Genomic DNA, 21026 nt, shown 5'->3' with positions numbered 1-21026 from the left:
GGGACGGCGATGGTGGGTGGTGGCAGGAGGGAAGACGGTGGCGGCGGCGGCAGCGCCTCCCCTCCACTAGATATGATCGGTAGCGGCAGCCCGGTAGGAGGGGAGGCGGGGGCGGCGGCGGCGGGTGGTAGCGGGAGGGAAGGCGGCGGCAGCGGCGGCGGGTGGTAGCAGGAGGGAAGGCGGCGGCGGCGCCTCTCCTCCGCCAGATCTGGCCGAGAGCGGCGGCCATGGCCCAGCAGGAGGGGAGGCGGCGGCGGCGGGTGGTGGCGGGAGGGGACTCAGCGACGGCTCATGTGTTCTTGTGTGGTTTGTGTTCTTGTGTGCTCACGTGTTCTTGTGTATGACTTGTGTGTTCATTTCGTGTTCTTGATGTGTGTTCTTGATGTTCATGTTTCATGTGAAATTGCTCTATGTATCGGCTCAATTCGAGCCGATGCATTGAGCTGCCTTTTTTTTTCCGTTCTGAGGCCTCAAAGTGTAACGCCCGATTTTTGTTCGGGATTAAAAATTATTAAATAAATTATTTTTAGAAATTATATAAAAAATTAAAGCAATTTAATCAAGTGAAATTATAGGGGAAATTAAAATTTCCTTTTAAAATTATATTCTTTGTGGCCTAATGAATTCTCTGGAATTTCCCATGAATTTTCGGAGCTCAATATCTAATTTTAAGGTCACCAAGTTTATTTAATCAATTAAAATAAAAAGAAAATAAATTAAAATCCCCTCCTTCACTTTGGGCCGTTTCTGGCACAAAGTCCCCTTCCCCTCGGGCCGCCCTCTCTCCTCACCTCAGCCTGCCCCTTTGCGAAAGTCTGTTTTCCTCCCCCCAACAGGCCTCTTCTCCCCCTCTGACTGACAGGTGGAACCCACGGCCCCACCTGTCATCCCCAACCTCCATCCATCCCGGCGGCAACTGCCATGGGCGCCAACGTCGCCGTCTCTCCCGCTCGGTTCCGCCTCCCGCGCTCGCAACTGACGGTGTGGACCGGCTCCCCTCCACCTTCTCGACCAAAACCCCCACTCGTCACACAAAAACCGACGCCGGCCGAGCCGCCACCACCCCACATCGGCGCTCCGCCTCCACCGGCCGATCCCGCCTCTCCCGGTCACGATTTCCACCTCCCGGACCTATAAAAAGCATCCCCGGCCCCCCTCCCCCGTTTCCCCCACTCCCCCAAGCTCCCCGATGCCAGGAACCCCCTCCTTCCCGTGAAACCCGTACGCCGCCGCTCGCCGGAGTTCTTCGGCCGGCCGCTCCCGCCGTCCCCGTGCGGCGCCGCTTGCGCCGCCGGCCTCGTCGCGCGTTGCTGCACCCCGTCCACCGATCCGCTTCCCCAATTCACACAATCGAAACACCGATTCCACCGCGAGCCCGAGATCCGCCGCTCATCGTTGTGCTCCGGCCGCTCCTTGCGGCCGCTCGCGGCCACCTCACGCCGCGCCGCCTCCTCCACCGCGTTCGCCGCACAGTGTAGCACCCCGGCCTCCGCTCTGTTTTCCCGTTCCCCCGCCGGAACCACTGTTCCATCACCATCCCGAGACACCGCCTCCAGTCGCACTTACGCCGCCGCCATAGCTGTCGCCGCGTCGCGCCGCCCCCACCACCAACTCCACCGCGCCCCACCGCCCCTCGGCCACCCTTCCGCGCCCGTCGGCCATCGCGGGAGCCCGCCCGCCGCCGTCTCTCATCGTCGAGCTCCCCGCGCCGCTTCCTTGCCACAGGCACTCGGTGAGCATCTCCCTCCTCTCTTTTTCCCCTCCTTCGTCAGCCGCCGCGTTGCGCCGCCGCCGCCGTTCGCCGTCGCTCGACCGGGCCGGTCTCGACCACCCCCGCCCTGTCCCGTGGCCGCCCGTGGACCGCCGTGGTCCTGGTCCACGGCACGCCCGAGGCCACGGTGGACCGCGTCCACCGTGCGCCCTCTCCCTTGTGTCCCGCTGACATGTGGGGCCCACCTGTCGGCGCCGGCACCCCCTTTGCTGACGTCAGCATAGCCCATTTTCCTTTGAGAAATTAATTAAGAATGGCGCAATAAATCGGTATTACTTATGGAAATTCATTTAAATGGCTCAAAAGCTTCTAAAATTCATATCTAATTCATACGAACTCCAAATTAAGCCATTCAACTTGCAAAATTCATATAAAATTAAGATCTACATGTTTGTTTACTTTTCATGTACTGTTTACTTGGTTTTTATTAGAGCTTTTCCTCGTTTTGCGTGCCAGCGCGTAGATTTCACCGTTTCGGAAGATCGCGTTCGCGAGGATCAGAGTTCGGAAGATCATTTGAAGAAGCAAGGCAAGTCACACATTCCCCTTGAGCATTTTGAGCCTAATTTATAAATGTTTTATCGTTTGCAAATGAAACTGCATGTCTTGCTAATTACATGGGATTAGGGTTCTACCTATCTGCTCGCATGTGCCATGTTTACTTGTTACCCATCCTTTGTCAACCTTGGGTGATTATTTATCTAACTCATGATACTTTTGTGGATCTAACTAGAACTATATATGCTTAGCCATGCTTAATTACCACTAGCTCACAAAATAAGATAATTACATTATTAGACATCTACTATCTTGACGAGTTGCGTGCTCGAGACATCTTGCCATGTTTCATGGTCGTAATTATCCAACTAAAATTTGACTGAATGGGTGGGCTGTGGGTGCATGGTTTTGCGAGTCGCACCTATGGCAATTAAGGACCGGTTCGCGCAAAACCCTGGAGGACATACAACGCTTGCCACAAGCGGGAATGGGTAACTGCTTGATCTGTAGTATAGCTTTCCTCTGGCTGACGTATCGAGGCTAGGGTCAGCGTGATGGAGTTGGGTCGGCCGGGGTGTTCGGTTGATCGGCTTCCGGATTCACCATGGCACGAGGGAGGGGCTGCCCGTTGCCTGTTGGGGACAAGAGCGAAACCTGAGGTGTGGTGCGATTGGTCAGGGGGGAGGTTATATGAAGTGTCTTGTCACAATCACTCGACATGGTGACGTGTTCATCATGGGCACATGATGACATGGTGACATGCTGGTGAATTGTGTCTTCTGGGTACAGTTGTGGACCTCTGGCCAGAGTAAAACTATTCGAATAGCCGTGCTCGCGATTATGGGTGATCGACTAGATTCACAGTGATTAGTTTCACCCTTAATAAATTGACTCAATGCACTGGTTATTTCAGGTGGGATGGTTGGGCATGTTCAACGTGGTGTAGCGTTGATCAGTGGAGATTTAATATTACTTTAATTAATCAACCGTTTTACTGCTTTGCTCAATAAAATGTGTTACAACCGCCTTTATGCAAATAGCCACAAGCCGTCCTTATATCTCCTTGCACGTCTGTATCATTGGTGTGGCTTGCTGATTACGGTGGTTGTACTCAGCCTTGCTATTATTCCCCCTTTTCAGAAGTGTAGTGCTTCTGAGCTGAAGACGGAGTTAGAGGATAAGGCTCAGACCCCAGTTGAGTTTTGCTTGTGGAGTGTCTCTTCAAAAAAAGTTTTGCTTGTGGAGTGGAGCTGAAGCCCCGCTAAGATCGTCTTTTTCCGCTGCTGTTGCTTTCTTTTCGGTGTGAGGACTAAGCGCCTCTTTTGTAAGTATTTTACGCTTTATTTACGTTTGGAACTGTTTATTACTTGTCGTTTTGTGTACCCTAGCTAATTCTTGGACAGGGATGTAATACACAAAATAGTCTGGAAATTTAGGCTAAATTTCTAGGCATGACACAAAGGTGTGGGTTCTAAAACCGGCACCGTGACTGAAAGTCATCGGTGTCACCTCCATGGTGCCGGTTGGGAAAACCGGCACCTAAGGCCGGTTCCCAACCGGCACCGATTAGCTTCTCTGTAGTAGTGCTTTCTGGGAATAAGGTCGCAACTGGACAATTTTAATATTTTCATGATGTTTCACCATCTCTAGTCAATTGGTTCTAGTAGCTAGCTGTTCTGCCTAGCTTTTTATGGTATTCATTCCTTAGTGATTAATTAATGTCCCATAAAATCATCTAGTCGAGGTGTTTGATCAGTTTAATTGTCATAATGCCTTTCCGTCTTATTTATATGTATAATTATCGATGATAAGGTGTTGCAATAAATGACTATGATTTGAGAAGGAAACATTATTTTCTTCCCTCCAACTTTTTCACCTTTTCCATGTATAAGTGGTGGGGGTTTGATGGACTGCATGCACATGTATGGTCCAGCACCCAAGCTCATTTGCAGCGGCTCTCGGCCCATCAATCAAGCGCATGAAATTGTAGAAAGAGGCAAAGAGCCCAGGAGGTGACCAAGACGTACGCACACTGCGCAGTTGAGTTAAGTGGGCTATGTGTGTTGCCTGCTGAACGTCGGGTGTCAGCCACATGACAGCTGATTTCGCAGGAGTGAGAAGTGAGCCAGGCTGATCCCGGTGAAAAAAGAAGTGAGCCAGGCCACGAGATCGGACGGCCAGCAGCAGTGGAGTGACACCACTGCAAGTAGATAGATAGATAGATAGATATAGATAGATAGATATTCACCCTGAAGTGAATATCGACAACAAGTAGATAGAGAGATCGACAAGGAGGATCAATAGCTTGGGTGGGGCTACCAACGGTGACCCAGGGTGACCAATGGTAGCAATGAATCTCGCAAATGTGCTTACATGATATGGGATATTGAGAGATGTTGGGTACAATTGGCTCGGGTGGAGCCACCTTTAATTTAGAGGCATGTGACAGTTGGGCACAGACCACTTGTCTCTAGGTTTAGCCCCGTTACATGTCCAACAGATGGAGAGAGAGGTGATACAATGGCATGTACATGGAAAGGATTGGTAGCCTAGAAAGAACTAAAGGGAGCTTGCAAGGGTGCCAAAGATGGCCGGGGAGAGGAGAATTGGGCAAAAGGTGGTTGATGGCTGCAATGGAGCTCTGTAGGTTTTCGATTGAGCGTCAAGGAAGTTAGAGTTTAGATCAATTGAGAAGATCTCTAGCGTGCCTAGGGCAGCAAGGATAGTTGTTTCCTGAGGATAATATTTCATTCACCACACCGGGGGTGACAAGTGGCATGGAAAAAAGAAAGGCATGCGAGGTGAGGTCAACTTGACCGACTATGACCCAACATGAAGCAATGGGCAGCTTATAGTGGACCTAACCATGGTGTAGTCAAGAGGAATTGCAGTGGTGACTTAATAGTGGAGAGCAAGTGGTGATGTCAGCCGTGAGGATCCAAACTGGTTATTTCTGGCCCAAGGTAAATTGGGTCCGAGTTTGAACTATTCTTGAAATATACATACCTGTTTATAAACTTATACCCAAGTCCATGATTGTTGGTAGTGCTCAATTGCTATGTTGCCCATACTCTACAATGGTGACTATGTATTAATACATACTTTTAATTATAGAGAAAATCCAAGAAATGCCATTGACAAGTGCCCCAATCTAAGAAATGCCATCGATGACTAAACTTTCTGGAAATGACATCGTACAAGCACTTTAGTCCTAGAAATATCTTCACCATTAGGTTTCTGTTAGCAGCCCTCCGTTAAGTGTTATAAAAAACCATTTTACACCTATGAATTGTTGAAAGCTGATTAAAACTTTTGCTCTTTTCGTCAGTTTACAATAATTTAGTTTAAAGAGCAACCTACAAATTAGTGTAAGATGACGGAAAGTGTAAAAGTTTTAATCAACTTTCAACAATTCATAGGGGTAAAATGGTCTTTTTATAGCACTTAACATAGGGTTGCTAACGGAAACCTAACAGTGATGGTACTTTTTGGATAAAGGTGCTTGCACAATGGCATTTGAAGGAAGTTAGCTTCGTCGATGGTATTTCTTGGTTTTTCTCTTTATTATAGGAATGGTCATGAGTTGTCCCATAAATAAAAAAAAATGCGAAAATAGCGTCACATACCACCTATTGAATACCAACTATAGATGCGTGTGCCCCATGAGAACGAGATATTCCACCAAGATACTGAACCTTTCACATCACCATCCACAAATTGATATGAGCGAACTACATGTGAAACTAAAACAATATATATCAGCATTACTACTCACTCGAAATCTCAGTCGGTTGCTTGCTATCTGTTGAATTGAGATCGAATGCTCACTCCAATGGTCAAGGAGTCATCTTCAACTTTAAGCCCAGTTGACCAAGAGGGATAAGTTGTGGGGTGAATGGTGTCTCCTCTGGTGCTAATAACATGACTCTGACAAGTATGCCAGATTAGGTCATGGAAGGGCTTAATTTGTTGGTACCATATTAACTGCAGTAGAGGAAAAGGTTGTTGGGTCTGTATTGGCAGTAGGGAAGACATATCGAAGAGGTTATGAGGTGGCAGTAGGTTTGGTGATGTGGGCTACCAGAGGTGGGCTGTGAAACTTACCGGTGTTGAGAAAGAGGAGAGATTGTGTCGACAACAAATGAAGAAGAAGAGGGCTGGAGGGAGGCAATGAGCCAGTGGTAACAAGAAGTGGTGCTAGCATGGGAGTGGAAATGGTGGATGCCAGGGCCGTAGCTAGGAATTGGACGACCTGGTGTGAAATGCATAATGGGATCCTAAAATTTGACAGAAGAATTCCCACAAACATGTTATCGAAATCGACACGATATGACTCATGGAATAGTAGAAGACGAACATATGCCCAATCATGATGACTCGTAGATTGTGATTACATATCTAGTTCTAGTCGAGTTATTAGCTTTAGCTATTTAATTAGGCATGTTGTGCCCTTCTACTTTTAATTCTGGGTCTACTCCTGATCTTCTGGGCTTTAGCATTCTAGTTATGGCACTAAGTATTCTTAGTACTCCATGCGATTAAGACTTAGGACTCCTATAGTTAGGTTCCAACTTCCAAGCAAATAGCGAGATCCTCCTTATGTATGCTGTTGCACTATTTTGATGGCAGTAGTCCAAATCCCCTTAATCTCTAGTGCTTTTCGGATCATGCTGCTAGGATGGCAGGTTTATCCAAAGTGGTAACGTGACTTAAAAAATGGAACAATATATCCTTAAAAGTTTACAGCAATTTTCTAAAAAAAAAATCCCTAGTGTGCCAACATATCCCAGCTGCCTGGGTTCCTGGAGCCCACAATCAGAGGGAAGAGAGAAGAGATAGATGTTAATTAAGATTAAGGAAACTCGCTATTTTGACCTAGCGATTTTACCTAGTTACAGTAATGTGAAAATTATGCCAAAATTATTGGGAGTAGAGGGGTATGTGATGTACAGTTGGGCCAACAATCAAAGGTAGATAATTTGCAATTTATGTGTGTTGAAAATGCAAAGTACATTGTTAATTGTAGTACTAATCACTATTAAAGTTTGTATCGAAAATGTATATATTGCAGGTTACAGTTTAGGACTTGAAGTTTTAATACATATATAGTACAATTAGAGTCAGACTCTATTCTACACCCTCTCTTAATTAGAGAGGCACATCTGTTGTAACCGCATGGTGATAGTAGCATAGGCAAGTGTGATTGGTCGGCTGCCAAGCCAGTCTATGGTGGTGGCTACCCTGATATGCTATAATATGCTAGATTAGAGAGAAACACTTGTAATCAGTACCTTGGGGATACAGGCGTTTGCTGAACCTCGTTAGCACGCCATGGTGTTGTTATCAGTTTAGATCTTCTATGGCATTTTTTTCACGTTTGGTTGCCGATGCCAATTTCGGTGCCGACGTTGGAGTCTAATAGGCACGTGTCCGGGGGTCTTTGGTTGACCCTACAACCTATTTATTCAGTAGCCATCACCAAATTAGGGTTGGATTTTGCTTAGATTATTCTACCATTACATTTTCGCCGCTAGTTCGGTTTATGGAACCCCCAACATAGTGAGATTCATCTTATATTCGTAATATTTTCAAATTGCATATTCTACTCTTTTGCTTGTGTTCTCGATTCACTTGCAAGACATAGCCTTATCGGCGAGGTCAACCGTGTTTTGACTCTAGTGATAACCAACGCAGGAGTGGTATAGTGACTGCGAGGGGTTCGATCATCCTGATTGGAGCCTTTGGATCATCAATGTCAAGTCTCTATAGTCTACTTATCAATACCTATCAGAAGATTGGGACCCTAGTTCCTCATCACCAAAGCTCCTGGCAAGATCTTGACATTGCCCAAGATGTGCATGCATTACTCTTTCATGCTAAAATGCAACCCATTCCTCTCTCTAAAGCCATTCCCAGTGCAAGTTTCATAAGAGTTTCAAGCTCATTAAATGAAATGCCAGATAGGCTAAATTGTTGACATGTTATAAAATTTATTAAGAGAGATCAGAAGGAACGAGTTTCACCTAGAGGAAACTTGGTTTACGCACTTACTTATGTCTTGAAAACAGCATGAAACCCCATTGGGACTGAATCATTTCATCCTATGCCTTGGAAACATAAATGAAACCCCATCATTACCAAATAGTTTCAAATGCTATGAATAGCATATGAAACCATGAAATGAAATTGTGCATTGGAGACATTTGTTTCATTCATCAACCCAAACATCTTTAGATTATGTGACACTCTTGGAGATCACAAAATTAAACCTACACTGGGAATGACCTAACTACTAATAGTACATATCTTTAGCAAAACTTTAAATCACATTTTCTAAATTATTTATCCAATTTGTAATCCAATTGCACCATTGCATTTTTTTTAAAAAAAGATCTCGCATGATTGTTTTTCCGATGATAAAAATAATATGATTATATTCCTAACTAAAACATTTATATATCACACATGAAACATCGAGTTATAACTGGTGAAACATCGGAAAATATATACTAACATAGTACCACAAGTAACATTTGCAAATTAATTAATGAACCTCACAAAATAATTATTGTAACACCCAAATAACACAATGTACAACATATGAGGAATCCATTGCAACACAACACTTCAAGGGTCTGTTCACTTTGATGTCATTTTCAACCATACTATTTTTTGGCAAAGTTGCCAAAAAAAAGTCTACATTTAGTTTGTTGCCAAATTTGATCAATACATAAGAAATCCTGCTAAAATTTTGGCAATATTGCCATCTTGCCAAAATTTTGGCATTGCCAAAACTTAGTAAGGTTTATTTTGGCTACAATCTGAACAGGCCCCAAATTGTGTAATAAGATTAAATTCTACTACTAGTTGAAACAATCGCTTTTTTACATGTGAAACATTGAATTTAAACATTTATATATATTTATCTAGTAGAAAATAATCATACAAGGTCTTGTTTTAAGATGTAATTATAATGAATTAAATAATACAATTGGATTATTAATCCTATAAGTAATTTGAAAGTAAAATATAGTTTAAAAAGTGATTACATACACAAGAATGTAACATATGGAGAAAAGTATGCAGAGAAGTAACCAGAAAAGAAATTACTTCATGGCAGAACCAAATAATGACAGGTGCATGGAGCACCCGATTTTCACGTAGGGATCTGGTGACCGATTATGAGCAATCTTCCAATGACAAAAATGTATCGCAGATGTCTAATAAGGGGGAGCGTTTGGTGCTTTCACGCCACCATACTTCGACAGCCTCGGCTCAAGACATCAATGACATAGTATTCTCTGTTTTTTATAAACTAAAATGTATTCTCTATTTCTTTTTATAAACTAGAATGTAATTTTAGTAGTTCTATAAAAGAAAAAGCCCAAACCTAATTTAGTGATAGCTCGAATACCCGTAAAAGAAATAAAGGATATGGCAATGATATCTGAAATAATTAGGTCGTGTCAGTTAGAAATTACTCCCTCTATCCCATTTTACAGGGCACATACAAATTTTCCCTTGCGTCTCAATTTGTACGGCATAGAGTTGGCTTCAACTCCACCTGATGGATTTGGGCTAATCTCAGCCGCTATTTGTCACCTACGGTTGAGATTAAATCAATACACCTCAATTTATCCTTATTTTGTTCCTTCATCCTCTAATCTTACCTTCATCAAACATGTATAAACAAAGACTCTACGATCGGATATAACTGCTAGCTGTGCAGCAGCATCAAGGAGCTTGGTGCGATGTATGAACATGGCTTTACTTGTAGTGAGCTGGCCAAGTTTCTGCACCAATCGCTAGGTCCTGCCCATGTTCACCATCTACAATACTACAATATCATGTTTCTCAACACTAAAAAAATCTTCTATCTTGGTCAATTAATTGGGGGAAGAAGATTACATTTATTTTAATTTCTTGATTATGTTGGAAATAGAATAGTTGAAAAGGAAGATCCAAATCTGCATCAGTGAAGGGAGTCAATTAATTAGGATCTCAACCATAGGAATAAAATGATGGCTGAGATTTGCTGAAATCCATCATGTATTCATGTGGAGTTGATGCCTACTCTAGGGGATCCGAACCCGTTAAAGAACCTGCATGGGCACCCTTAGCAGAGACCCAACGGTATTAATTCTGCATGGCAAGAAATCTTAGGTGCATATCAGGAAGAAATCCTAGTGCACGCTCACGCCTTGGTAGTTGAGAAGAAAAAAATGTATGCCTTTATAAAAAGGGACCGAGGGAGTAATATTTTTCAAAAGATACATTTCAAATTCATGATCTACCTAGGACAGAGGGAGTAATATTTTTCAGAAGATACATTTCAAATTCATGATCTATCTTTAATGATCAAATCCAAGATTACTCGCTACAAGACATCACAAGAATTAATTGGTGCTCTATTCTTAAGAGAAAAACATACAAACTATGAAACGACCTCAACTGATAATCTAAATTATCCTCCAAATTCTGATAATCTAAATTATCCTCCAAATTCTTTCATAGAGATCCCTCTTAATAACTACTCGTCAGTTAAGAACCAGATTGCTAAACAAATATGAGTATGAATCGAAATGCAGTTCCCCAGTCCAACACGGATACCATCGAATTTGATCAAATCAGAATCTTTACGAGACACGACTGGCCTTTATAAGTCAAGAAAGGGTTATACGTCCTAATGTCAACATTGCAGTATCATCGTCAAGCATTCACGCTGTGGTCGACTTTTGGTTTCCCATCCCAAACAAATTCTCAAACAATTTTGGAGCCATTGGAGGAATAACCATGGGTACTGGGGCCATGAAATTTGCAATCTTCTCGTGGACATGGTATCTGAATAAACCACATAACAGTAAACAAGTTAACACAAATAGATATTGACGGACAGAGCAAGGGAAACCAATACTTCCCCGCAAAGAAAAAAAAGAGAGAGAAGGAAACCTATACTGTACCTTATCTTTCTGCTCTTCGAAGCACGACGATCAACCAGTTTTCTCTTTTTATGCTGCTGCTTCTTTAGAGCATAAAATGCTGACTCTGCAAATGTAGAAGAACACTTGATAGATGCTCCAGTGTTCAAAGAGAAAGATACTAGATCCTTAGAATGATTAGTGAAATATTGTTCACTGAGTAGAAGGCAACTACAAGAGGTAGCCTGTGAATTCAAGGCTACTAAAATCCCTTCAGGTGACTAGTGCAGAGCAGCATGCAGAGTTCTCCAAAGAAATATGTTGCAGAAGTGCAGCAGGTAAGATTTAACTAACCAGATGCGCCTGCATCACATGACTCAAGAAACTCCTTTAGAAGTTGTTGGTAAAATTCAGAATCGTCAACAAGTTCAGGATCACCTTCCGTATTGTTCTCCTAGGTTGACATCAAGAACACATGAGACCAGGAATAACAATAATACCATTGTTAATCATTATGATCAATGATTTAAAGCTAAAATATAGTAACAGGAATTTTAATCACAAGGGGACAAAGGACCTACTGTACAATACAATTAGAGCATTTGAATACTTCAAAGGAGAAGCAAGTAAGCTAGAACTAGAGTTAAGGGAAGAATAAATTATTGTACAAACCTCCTTATTGTTTTCATGCTCTCCCACTTCCTGCACACATATAGCAATAGTTACAAACTTATCATTAGGTACTGAAACATGACCAGTGATCATTTATAGTACTAGATGCATCTCAAGTTACCTCCCCAAATACACCGAGGGTAGATTTTCTCAAGTGCATCCTGTTAATCATCCTGCTTGGGTCTCTCATGTAACTAGTAACTTGGTCACTTATATTCTGTTACCATACAATGGAAAGAAGCAAAGATTTAGTCATGTTCACAGGAAATTAATTACAAATAGTCAGATAGGAATTCAAGCAACCTGATTAAAAGCATGCAACTTTCCCTTCAATGCAGCAGCACCGGTTGTCACTTGTGTTTTCCTCTGCCATTTATCTATCTCACTATTTCTGAACGGAGTTATCCTGTATTAAAAAGGTTGATGTTAAATTATTAATATATCACTGTACAAGTCTCTCTCTCCCCTCTTTTGTTCTGTTAAGAAAAGAAGCCTGCCTCAGTTTCCGTCAATCCCCCACCCACGCGCGCGCGCGCACACACACACCACCCAAAAAAAAATTAGAGCCCTCATATTATTTTGTGCATCCATAGGATCAGTCATAGTTATATTATTAATTTACAATACCTTTATTTATGTTAGGTACCCCATAAGTTTGCAAACAGTTGATGCTATGTGGCAGAAACAATTTCCTTTTCCTTTCTTCGAAATTTGTAACACAATGTAAAATTCACCGATTAACAGTGATAAGTGGTCCAAACATGCCGAGAGGATAAAACCAAGACGTACTGTATGAATGAATGAATCCCTATAGAACACTACCTAAATCTAAGCACCTTATATGAGATCATCCATTAATCCACAATGGTCTAGAGAAGAATTCTGCTGATCCATTTGAAGCATATGAAAAAAAAATACCACCATGTAGCAAACATACAGGTGTAGAACAGGACAGTTTCAATAGATAAAGCTGTAATACCATATAATATATCATAACAGATTTAAGGCATAACATCTCACAATACTTCTCATTATGGTTACAGCTAAAACAAAGACGCAAAACATACCTTTTCTGCAATTTCTGAACTTCTGACCACTCATCATCCTCTCCATTCAACTCTGAAGAATTATCTGTCATTTAGTCATGGATTAATTAGCATATATACAGTACAAAGGTACTCCAAACAATTTTATGCTAGAACCAGAAAGAACATGAATGGTACCAGTATCAGTTACATCCTTTGTAGCACGATTCCTCTCCAGCAAGGCCTGCCGGTTGTTTTCAAAGTGTTATTGTACATTAGAAAAAACCTTGGGTAACTATACCGTACAACAACATTGCATTAAACTGCAAAAACAAAAGCAATCGATCAAACCTCCTGAAGCTCCATCATGGAACCAAGAGTCTGCTTCGATGAATTCAACAGATCAAGATAAGCTTGCTCTATCTCCTGATTGTGATCACAAAACATCGACCTGATGGGTTCCTGCAGTAACACAACAAAGGATCAATTTGAAATGCGATCTACAACCCCGCATTCTTTGGAAGGAAAAACAAAACAATGAAGATAAAGCAAGAAAGAAGTTTGTTGCAACAGATAAAGAGATAAACCTTGGGCAACTTGTTTGAAGTGGAAAATGCCTTTTGCAGCAAGAATCTCATCTCGAGTGCCTTGTCCCACAACACCTTTGGAGTTCAAAGATAGATCAAATTATGGAATGCGAGCAAATCTAAGGAGAGCAGCGTATAAACATGAATATGAGTCAGCGATTGGTGATCAGAGCTAAGTGGGTGTTGGTACCTTTTGATTTTTGACCGCCTGGCCCTTCGAAACATCGTCATCTCTGTGCTGTTTCAATGTCTCCAAAATATTTCTACAAGATTTTATTTCGGTTTACAAGTTCTCTTTCAGTTAGAACAGGCAGAACAGCACAAAAGTATACAAGGGAAGGGGGGTAATTTACTGTTGATTGGTCTGGAGCGTGCGGTACTCCTTCTCGAGCTCGTTCATCTCCTCCCCCTCATCCTCGTCATCCTCCTCATTCATCTCCTCATCATCATCATCCTCTTCGTCCTCCTCCTCATCCATCTCCCGCTCCTCTTGCTCCTCCTCCTCGCTATCGTCGTCGTCGTTCTGATGACCAGGGACAAGCACAGGCAGACGATTGAAGCTCAAAAGATTGGAGCAAACACAGAGAGAGAGAAGGGGGGGATAGGAGGACGAGAGAGATCGAGCTTTACGCTGGAGGAAACTTGGCGGTCGTCCTCGGAGCCGCTCCTCGCGGAGTAGAAGCTTTCCTCGGCGTCGTGGAGGTCGGAGTCGCTGTAGCCGCCGTCGGAAGAATCCCCCATAGGGGAAGGGGAAGGGGAAGGGGACGCCTCTGCCTTGCGGCGCTTGGGGGCGAGGGTGGTGCCAGGCGCCATCTCCACTGGGGCAGCGGCGGGGGCGGCGGACGGCGGCGAAGGCGGCGGCGTGGGCAGGGACAGGAATCCTCCGACGGTGGTGTGGTGTGGTTTCACTTCGTATCAGGTGACCATTGCATCCGACGGCCCAGTTCGCATCTTGCCTTAGCCTACGCCGTGCGGGCCCAGTTCGGCCCAACAGCACACCATGCGTCCAGCGCAGCGAGAAAAAAAACTTTGATTGGAAGGAAAAAACATTGAAATTTTTGAACGGTTATAATCCATTTTTCCCTGGATGGTCCTTTTTGAAATATATAGAACTGAAAACTATTGAATCCTATGAAATTCCATCTCAATCTTATCAAAAGTTAACTACAAGTCCATCTCCTATTCAATTTATTTTTTTTTCGGTCCAATCAAATGATCATTCCTATATTTTATATTTTTGTTTTCAACTTACATTTCATTAAAATCCTATGTTTTCTATGTTTTTAAACTTATATTTTACAATGTAGTATTTACTCTTGTGTTTCAAAGGAGCCCAAGAGCAGTAGTAGCAGCAGCAAGTGCAATGTTTTTTAGGAGAGCATGTGCTTAGTTTTAGGTTTTGGAGCCAAGGAAATCGTAAAATCTATCTCGAGAGGCCTCTCGATCTGGTCTTATCACGCGACGCATCTAGGGCCGTCCGATCCCACACGCTAGTGTAGTCGTCTGTTCCACATGCTAATATTGTCAAGAAGGCCAAAACAGACCGAATCGGAAGCTATATGACGCACTTTGTTAGGCTAGAGAGTAGTTTATCCTCTATGTCTCAAGCAAATAGGAATCACTTATACTTTAAATTAAATTTTCTCTTAAACTATTTATCTAATCTATGATCCGATTACGCCGTTGTGTTCGTAACAATTAAATCTTTATAACAAGATCTTACATGATTATATTTTGATGAAAAATTATAAATTATTTTTATAATATATCTAAATTACTTTTAGATTTCACTAAATTACTTCTTAGACATATAAAAGTAAATTTAGTAAAGTTTAAAAGTAATTTACATAAATTATAAAAGTAACTTAAAACAAAAAGAAAGTAACTTTATCACGACATCAAAAGTAAATCCGTTATAAAGGTAAAAACATGAGTCTATATAGAAATTAAATTTAATCAGCACAAATTACGTCACTGACTAAAAATGATTATAAAATAAACAACTCACAATATTATGAATAACATTATGAATGTATAGATTTATTTTAATATCGTAACAAGTTACTTTACTTTTTTTAAGTTACTTATATAATATAGGTAAATTACTTTTAGGCTTTATTAAATTACTTTATGATTAAGAAGTAATTTAATGTAATCTAAAAGTAATTTAGATATATTATAAAAGTAATTTGTTTTTTTTCATCAAAATATAGTCATGTGAGATCTTGTTATAAAGATTTAATTGTTATGAACACAATTGTGTAATCGGATCATAAATCGGATGAGTAATATAAGAGAAAATTCCATAAGAAGAAAAAAAACATGAACTTTTAAGTATACTAGTAGCAACTAGATATAAAAATTGAGGTAGCTGGTTATAACTATACAGAGAATGGTCTCGTACTAGTTCGCTTTGGTTTGGTCAAGAAATTGAAGATGAGACTAATGGAGAACACAGTGAAGAATGAATTCGACAGGTAAATAACACTATATGTTCGTCACTTGTGATATAGGAGGTCACGATTTTTATGTTCCTATGGATGTCTAGGCCAGGCTTCAAGCATTGATGCAATGCGACAGGCTGTTAGTGGGCAAAGGCCAATGCATACCGAGTTACCGACGGCACCAGCGGCGCGGCACGGCCCAGAACGTCAACAAGACAGCACAAGCTTGAGAAAGGGTGAAAAACTGAAGCTTCACGTGTTACGCTATGCCATTCGAAACAAGCACACACAGGTAAAAACATCTAAATATTACAATGGACCATCATGCATATGCTCTAGTCTAGTTGCAGCACAGTAATGCAACAACCGCATAACAATCTACGGCAAAAGAAAAAAAAAAAGAAAAACTGCATATTAGTCCAGCGTAAGATTACATCTCCATTTGCTACCGCTGCATAAAATTGTCAGCCTAGTCGAAGCCGGCAACTTCACCTGGCATGGGGGCAAGCTGGTTCTTCCCAAACCTCTCCTCATCAAAGAAAGTGGCACGCACCACCCGCCCGCCAAAGAAGCGCCCTTCCAGATCAATCATCGCCTTGGTTGCTTCTTCCGCCCTCTCAAACAGTATGAAGATCCTCACGGCCTCTTCGGCGGGGAAGTCCGCCTGAGTGATCTCAAATATCAGCACGCGCAACACCGTCCCGTACTTGCTACACTCTGAGGCCACTTCTTCCTCCAGCTCATCATCAACCTCACCTGGACCAACCTGCACATGTTTCACAGTCATGCACTGCATTTTGCTATTTCTTCTAGAAGCGGATGATCTACTAAACAACTTGCAGCACACTATTCAGGTTTAAGGATATCATTCCTCCATTCCAGACATAATGGCCCAAGCTACACAATGTCAGGATAGTGGAGAGTCCGAGAGTAAGCACAAACAAAACATTTCATCATCAGGTTAATCAGATTTAAACAATATTAAATAGGATCAAATTGCTCAAATATGTTTGATCAATTATTTTCGAGTAAATTTCACAAAACTACAGGTATTTTGCATAATTTATCACAAAACTACAGATTTAAGAGCTTGTTTCATAAAACTACAAATTCAGTGCTCCGTTTATCACAAAACTACAGGTATTTTGTATAATATATCACAAAACTACAGATTTAAGAATTTGTTTCACAAAACTATAGATTTAGTGTATTCATTTAACACAGAACTACACATTTAGTGTCTTCATTTATCACAAAACTATATATTTAGTGTCTCCATTATCATAAAACTACATTTTTTAACAATGCTAAAACCTGTAGATTTGTGATAATGAAGACACTAAACTTGTAGTTTTGTGATAAATAAAGATATTAAATCTATAGTTCTGTGAAACAAGTTCTTAAATCTGTAGTTTTGTGATATATTGTGCAAAGTATATGTAGTTTTGTGATAAACGAAGACACTGAATCTATAGTTTTGTGAAACAAGTTCTTAAATCTATAGTTTTGTGATAGATCGTGCAAATTATATGTAGTTTTATGAAATTTACTCTTTTTGAATATGTAGCACACGCCATGTCAAGACTAGTAAAGTTGTACTAGTACCAACTTTATCATGTAAACCATGTTTACAGCAATGACTACTTAAATTTACCGATCACAAATCGCGGTGCTCCTTGAATAGAACTACACTTACAATTAGTTTGGACAAACAGGCTATGCTAAATATGGTTGGATTTGGAAGACAGTGGACCCCAAAAAACATACTATGCAGTTAAAACTAGACTGCATTATCTTGTTTATCCTAAGTTCTGAACTGCAGATCTGGTTTACCGAAGGAAAGGGATGCGGTCTCTTCCTGGACCAAGGGAGAGGACAGGGCAGAGAAGAAAACATCCATCGTGCAAGTTTGTTTGTAAAATTACAGTAACAATGTTCATTCTTGATTATCCTAGCTGAAATAAGTTCTACGTTTATTCTTCATGAATTACTCATGTTGTAGTCATGTGCTCTATTGTCAGGGGAAACAAATCAAGCAATATAGCTCAACCAACTAAAACAGGCAACAAGTTCGCCCTGATATAGTATGACATCTATATATGCACTAGCTAAATATTCTGATATAAACAAAAAAAATCAAAACAATCGCACTTAAGAAGCCAATTATGGCACCTATACAATTACATTTAGCTAGCAATTGGTAACATCACATTACACTATTGTGAAAGAAACAATACGCAAGGGTCATATGCAGAAAGGATGAAGACATCCTACACTACCTGCTGACTACACTGTAGGGATAAGAGTGGCACACAGGCAGGAGCAAAGGTGGCTGCCTGCTGAACTACCCAATCTGGAAGTAAGTTTGATGTTCATCCTAGACTACCTGCTGACTACACAGTAGGGATAATTTTGCACTCATGTGGTCTATTGTCAAAGGGGGAAATCAGGCTACAGCTCGATCAACCAAAACAGGCAGCAAGTCCCCCCCCCCCCCTCTCCCCCCTGATACCTATATATGCACTACATAAGCATTCTGATATAAACAAAAGAACACAAAGCATCAGCACTTATGAAGCCAATTATGATGCCAAGACAACTAAATTTAGCTGCAGTTAACACCACATTACACTATTGTCAAGGAGACAATATATTAAGTCATATATATGCAGAAGGATGAATATATCCTAGACTACCTGCTGTCTGCACAATAAGGAACAATAACAGTGGCACAAGGTATTAGTAGGAAAGCTGGCATCCAAACTAGCCAATCCGGACTTTGTATTTAGATGTGTGCATATAGTTCCGAGCATATAAATAAGCCAAACATATATTTTGCAATCCAAATTGTTGGAAAAGATTACCCATGCATTGCAAGTTCATTATGCGTGCAAAAACCACACACCCTGACCAAATGCAACCTCTGATAGATGCAGAGCTCTTATAATATAAAGAAGTCATGTAGAAGTATTCACCATATTACGGAGGAGCAGAACTCGTGTCGGAGGGCCATCAAAGTTGACAGATTTTGGCTTCTTTTCTTGCTTGGAGCTGTTTTCGTCCACAATTACTCCTCCTCTCCTATCAGTCTTTTTAGCCACTAGAGGCGCGGTGATTCCCTGTTCTTGCTTGCCGAGCCCCTGGCCTTCCTTCCACCCCATCCTGGCCATCATTCTCTGCGCGGCGGTCATCTGTCCGCCGGCGCCAAGGCCCAGCCCAGAGGAAGACGAGTTCCCAATAGCGAAGCCGTCTCCATGGGGAGGAGAGGAGGACGGCCTCGGCGCGGCAGAGCCGCTCATTGCGGCCCTCCTCTTCCAGGCCTCCTCGCCGGATATGTTCAGGGCGTCGCGGCCCTCCCTCTCTCTGAGCTCACGCTCCCTCTCCCTCTCCTCCTCCTCGCGCCGCCGCCGCTCGAGCTCCTTCCTGACCTCGGCCTCCTTGGCCCTCTTGAGCTTGTCCTTCCTGTAGTCCTCGTAGTCGTTGGGCCTGGCCGGGTCGTACTCCTCCATCACGGTGGACTGGACGGCGACAAGGGCAGGCTGGAAGGAGGTGGAGGTGGTGGTTTCGATGGGGAGGGTCGGCGGCGGAGGCGGTTGTGCGGCGGGGGCCTTGGGGGCGGGGCGGGAGTTTCGGAGGACGGAGGGGGGTGGGGCGAAGGTGGCGGGGGGCTTGCGGAGGGTGGGGGGCGCCATCTTGGCGGCGCTGGACCAGCCGGCGGCGGAGGGCTTGTCATCGTCGGCGGAGGACGACGGCGGCGGGAGGTCGCCGTACAATCCGCCCAGCATCTTCGCCAATTGCTATCTGCGAGGGGGGGGGGGAGTAAAACAACACGAACTAATGAAATCGAGCAGATGGATTCGTAGAAACCCTAGAAAAATTGTAAGGGGGGAAGAGAAGAGAACCCTACCGAATCCTATGGATCGAAGGAAGACGGAGCGGAGCGGATTGATCGAGGAAGACGACTATGACGACGCGAGGCGTGGCCGTGCGGCGGCGATGGGGGCGATGGGCGCCGCGAGGGGGGAGCCGCCGGTGGAGGAAGTGAGCTGGCAAGGGCAGCCGCGAGTTCTCGGCGGAGGCGAGGAGACGGCGGCAGGGATGAGGAAAAAAAACTAACCGGTTTTTTTACGTTTTACGCCTTTGATGATACTAATTTTATAAATCAATCCATATCGGATAGCCAAATAGGCCGCCCGGCACGGCCCAGGTATAACTGGGCCTAGGTCGAGTTTAGTCGGGCCGGCACGGCCGAAAAGACTCGGGTCATGCTGGGTTAGCCCGAAAGCACGATAGTCTATTTTTGCATCCTCATCTCTTTGGGTTGTGTTTTATATGGCTGGAATAAGTCTATATTATATCCCTCTTTTCCTTGGGTCATGCCTTTATATGACTACTTAAGTCTAATTTGGACCCTTCAACTATTTATCTTCCAAGCCGTGCCGGCCGGCCACTATGCCAAGACATCGGCCTAGGCACGGCCCAACTGTTGGCCCGAGCTGGCACTGGCCCGACACCAATCGTGTCGTGCCATGCTTGGGCCGAGCCAAATGGTCGCACCATGGGCCGTGCCGTCAGGCCTCGGGCCTTATGACCATCTATAGATCTAGGATTGGGCCGTCCTCTCTTGTAAACATGTATTAGGTCAATTTTGACACTAAGGGTTAGTTTAGTAGAGCTCTAACTCCTAAATTTAGCTTCAGGAGTTGGGTCTAGAGTGGAGTTGTAGAGCTGTCTAAACCCAACTCCACCTAGCTCTGCTCCCATTTTAGGTTGTTTAGCTGAGCTCCAGCTCTAGGATAGGTGGAGCTAGAGCTGGAGCTATGCCAAACAGGCCCTAAGGACCCGTTTGATCGAGCTCTAACTTATAAATTTAACTCCATGAATCAGATCTGGAGTAGAGTTATGAAGCAGTATAAACTCAGCTTTATATCTCTAGTTCATTATTGTAAGAGTGTTCCACCTAACTCTACTCCTATTTTAAGTTGAGCTGAAACTGTTTGGCTGAATATCAACTCTAGAAGAGGTGGAGTTGGAGGTAGAATTGTGCTAAACATGCCATAAAATATAGGGAAATGCCAATTATCGGGATCCCATCCGAGATGGCAAGGACA

General features: G+C 43.0%; 2 protein-coding genes and 1 long non-coding RNA gene across 3 annotated transcripts; 1 reads left to right on the top strand and 2 right to left on the bottom strand.

Annotated features, from left to right (window-relative positions):
• The first annotated feature begins 854 nt into the window (after positions 1-854).
• Positions 855-3909, top strand: LOC136355861 (uncharacterized). The gene is made up of 3 exons (XR_010740382.1): positions 855-1732; positions 2228-2300; positions 3410-3909. It is a non-coding gene; the product is annotated as an uncharacterized lncRNA (long non-coding RNA).
• A 6674-nt stretch (positions 3910-10583) lies between these two features.
• Positions 10584-14401, bottom strand: LOC4323936 (uncharacterized). Its single transcript, XM_015768174.3, has 13 exons — positions 14102-14401; positions 13825-13994; positions 13662-13734; positions 13472-13546; positions 13236-13346; positions 13083-13128; positions 12927-12990; positions 12163-12265; positions 11981-12076; positions 11860-11889; positions 11542-11641; positions 11230-11314; positions 10584-11110 (listed from the first exon to the last, which is right to left on the bottom strand). The coding sequence occupies exons 1-13, from the start codon at positions 14282-14284 to the stop codon at positions 10987-10989; spliced, it is 1260 nt and encodes a 419-aa protein (XP_015623660.1). The 5' UTR covers positions 14285-14401; the 3' UTR covers positions 10584-10986.
• Positions 14402-16152: 1751 nt separating this feature from the next.
• LOC4323935 (DNA-damage-repair/toleration protein DRT111, chloroplastic) lies at positions 16153-20033 on the bottom strand. Its single transcript, XM_015765947.3, has 3 exons — positions 19823-20033; positions 18891-19716; positions 16153-16681 (listed from the first exon to the last, which is right to left on the bottom strand). The coding sequence occupies exons 2-3, from the start codon at positions 19698-19700 to the stop codon at positions 16385-16387; spliced, it is 1107 nt and encodes a 368-aa protein (XP_015621433.1). The 5' UTR covers positions 19701-19716; positions 19823-20033; the 3' UTR covers positions 16153-16384.
• Positions 20034-21026: the final 993 nt, after the last annotated feature.

Source organism: Oryza sativa, chromosome 1 (assembly GCF_034140825.1).
Source record: "Oryza sativa Japonica Group chromosome 1, ASM3414082v1".
NCBI lineage: Eukaryota > Viridiplantae > Streptophyta > Magnoliopsida > Poales > Poaceae > Oryza > Oryza sativa.
The sequence above is the reverse complement of the archived record's forward strand: the minus strand, read 5'-3'. Positions and strand labels throughout refer to the sequence as shown.

Excerpts from the sequence above, each read along its gene's own strand:
- LOC4323935 (XM_015765947.3), bottom strand. The coding sequence starts at position 19,700 with ATGCTGGGCGGATTGTACGGCGACCTCCCGCCGCCGTCGTCCTCCGCC. Across the intron at positions 16,682-18,890 it reads TTCTGCTCCTCCGTAATATG|GTTGGTCCAGGTGAGGTTGA; the intron begins GTGAATACTTCT and ends AAACATGTGCAG.
- LOC4323936 (XM_015768174.3), bottom strand. The coding sequence starts at position 14,284 with ATGGCGCCTGGCACCACCCTCGCCCCCAAGCGCCGCAAGGCAGAGGCG. Across the intron at positions 13,995-14,101 it reads ACCGCCAAGTTTCCTCCAGC|AACGACGACGACGATAGCGA; the intron begins GTAAAGCTCGAT and ends CCTGGTCATCAG. Across the intron at positions 13,547-13,661 it reads AGGCGGTCAAAAATCAAAAG|GTGTTGTGGGACAAGGCACT; the intron begins GTACCAACACCC and ends TGAACTCCAAAG.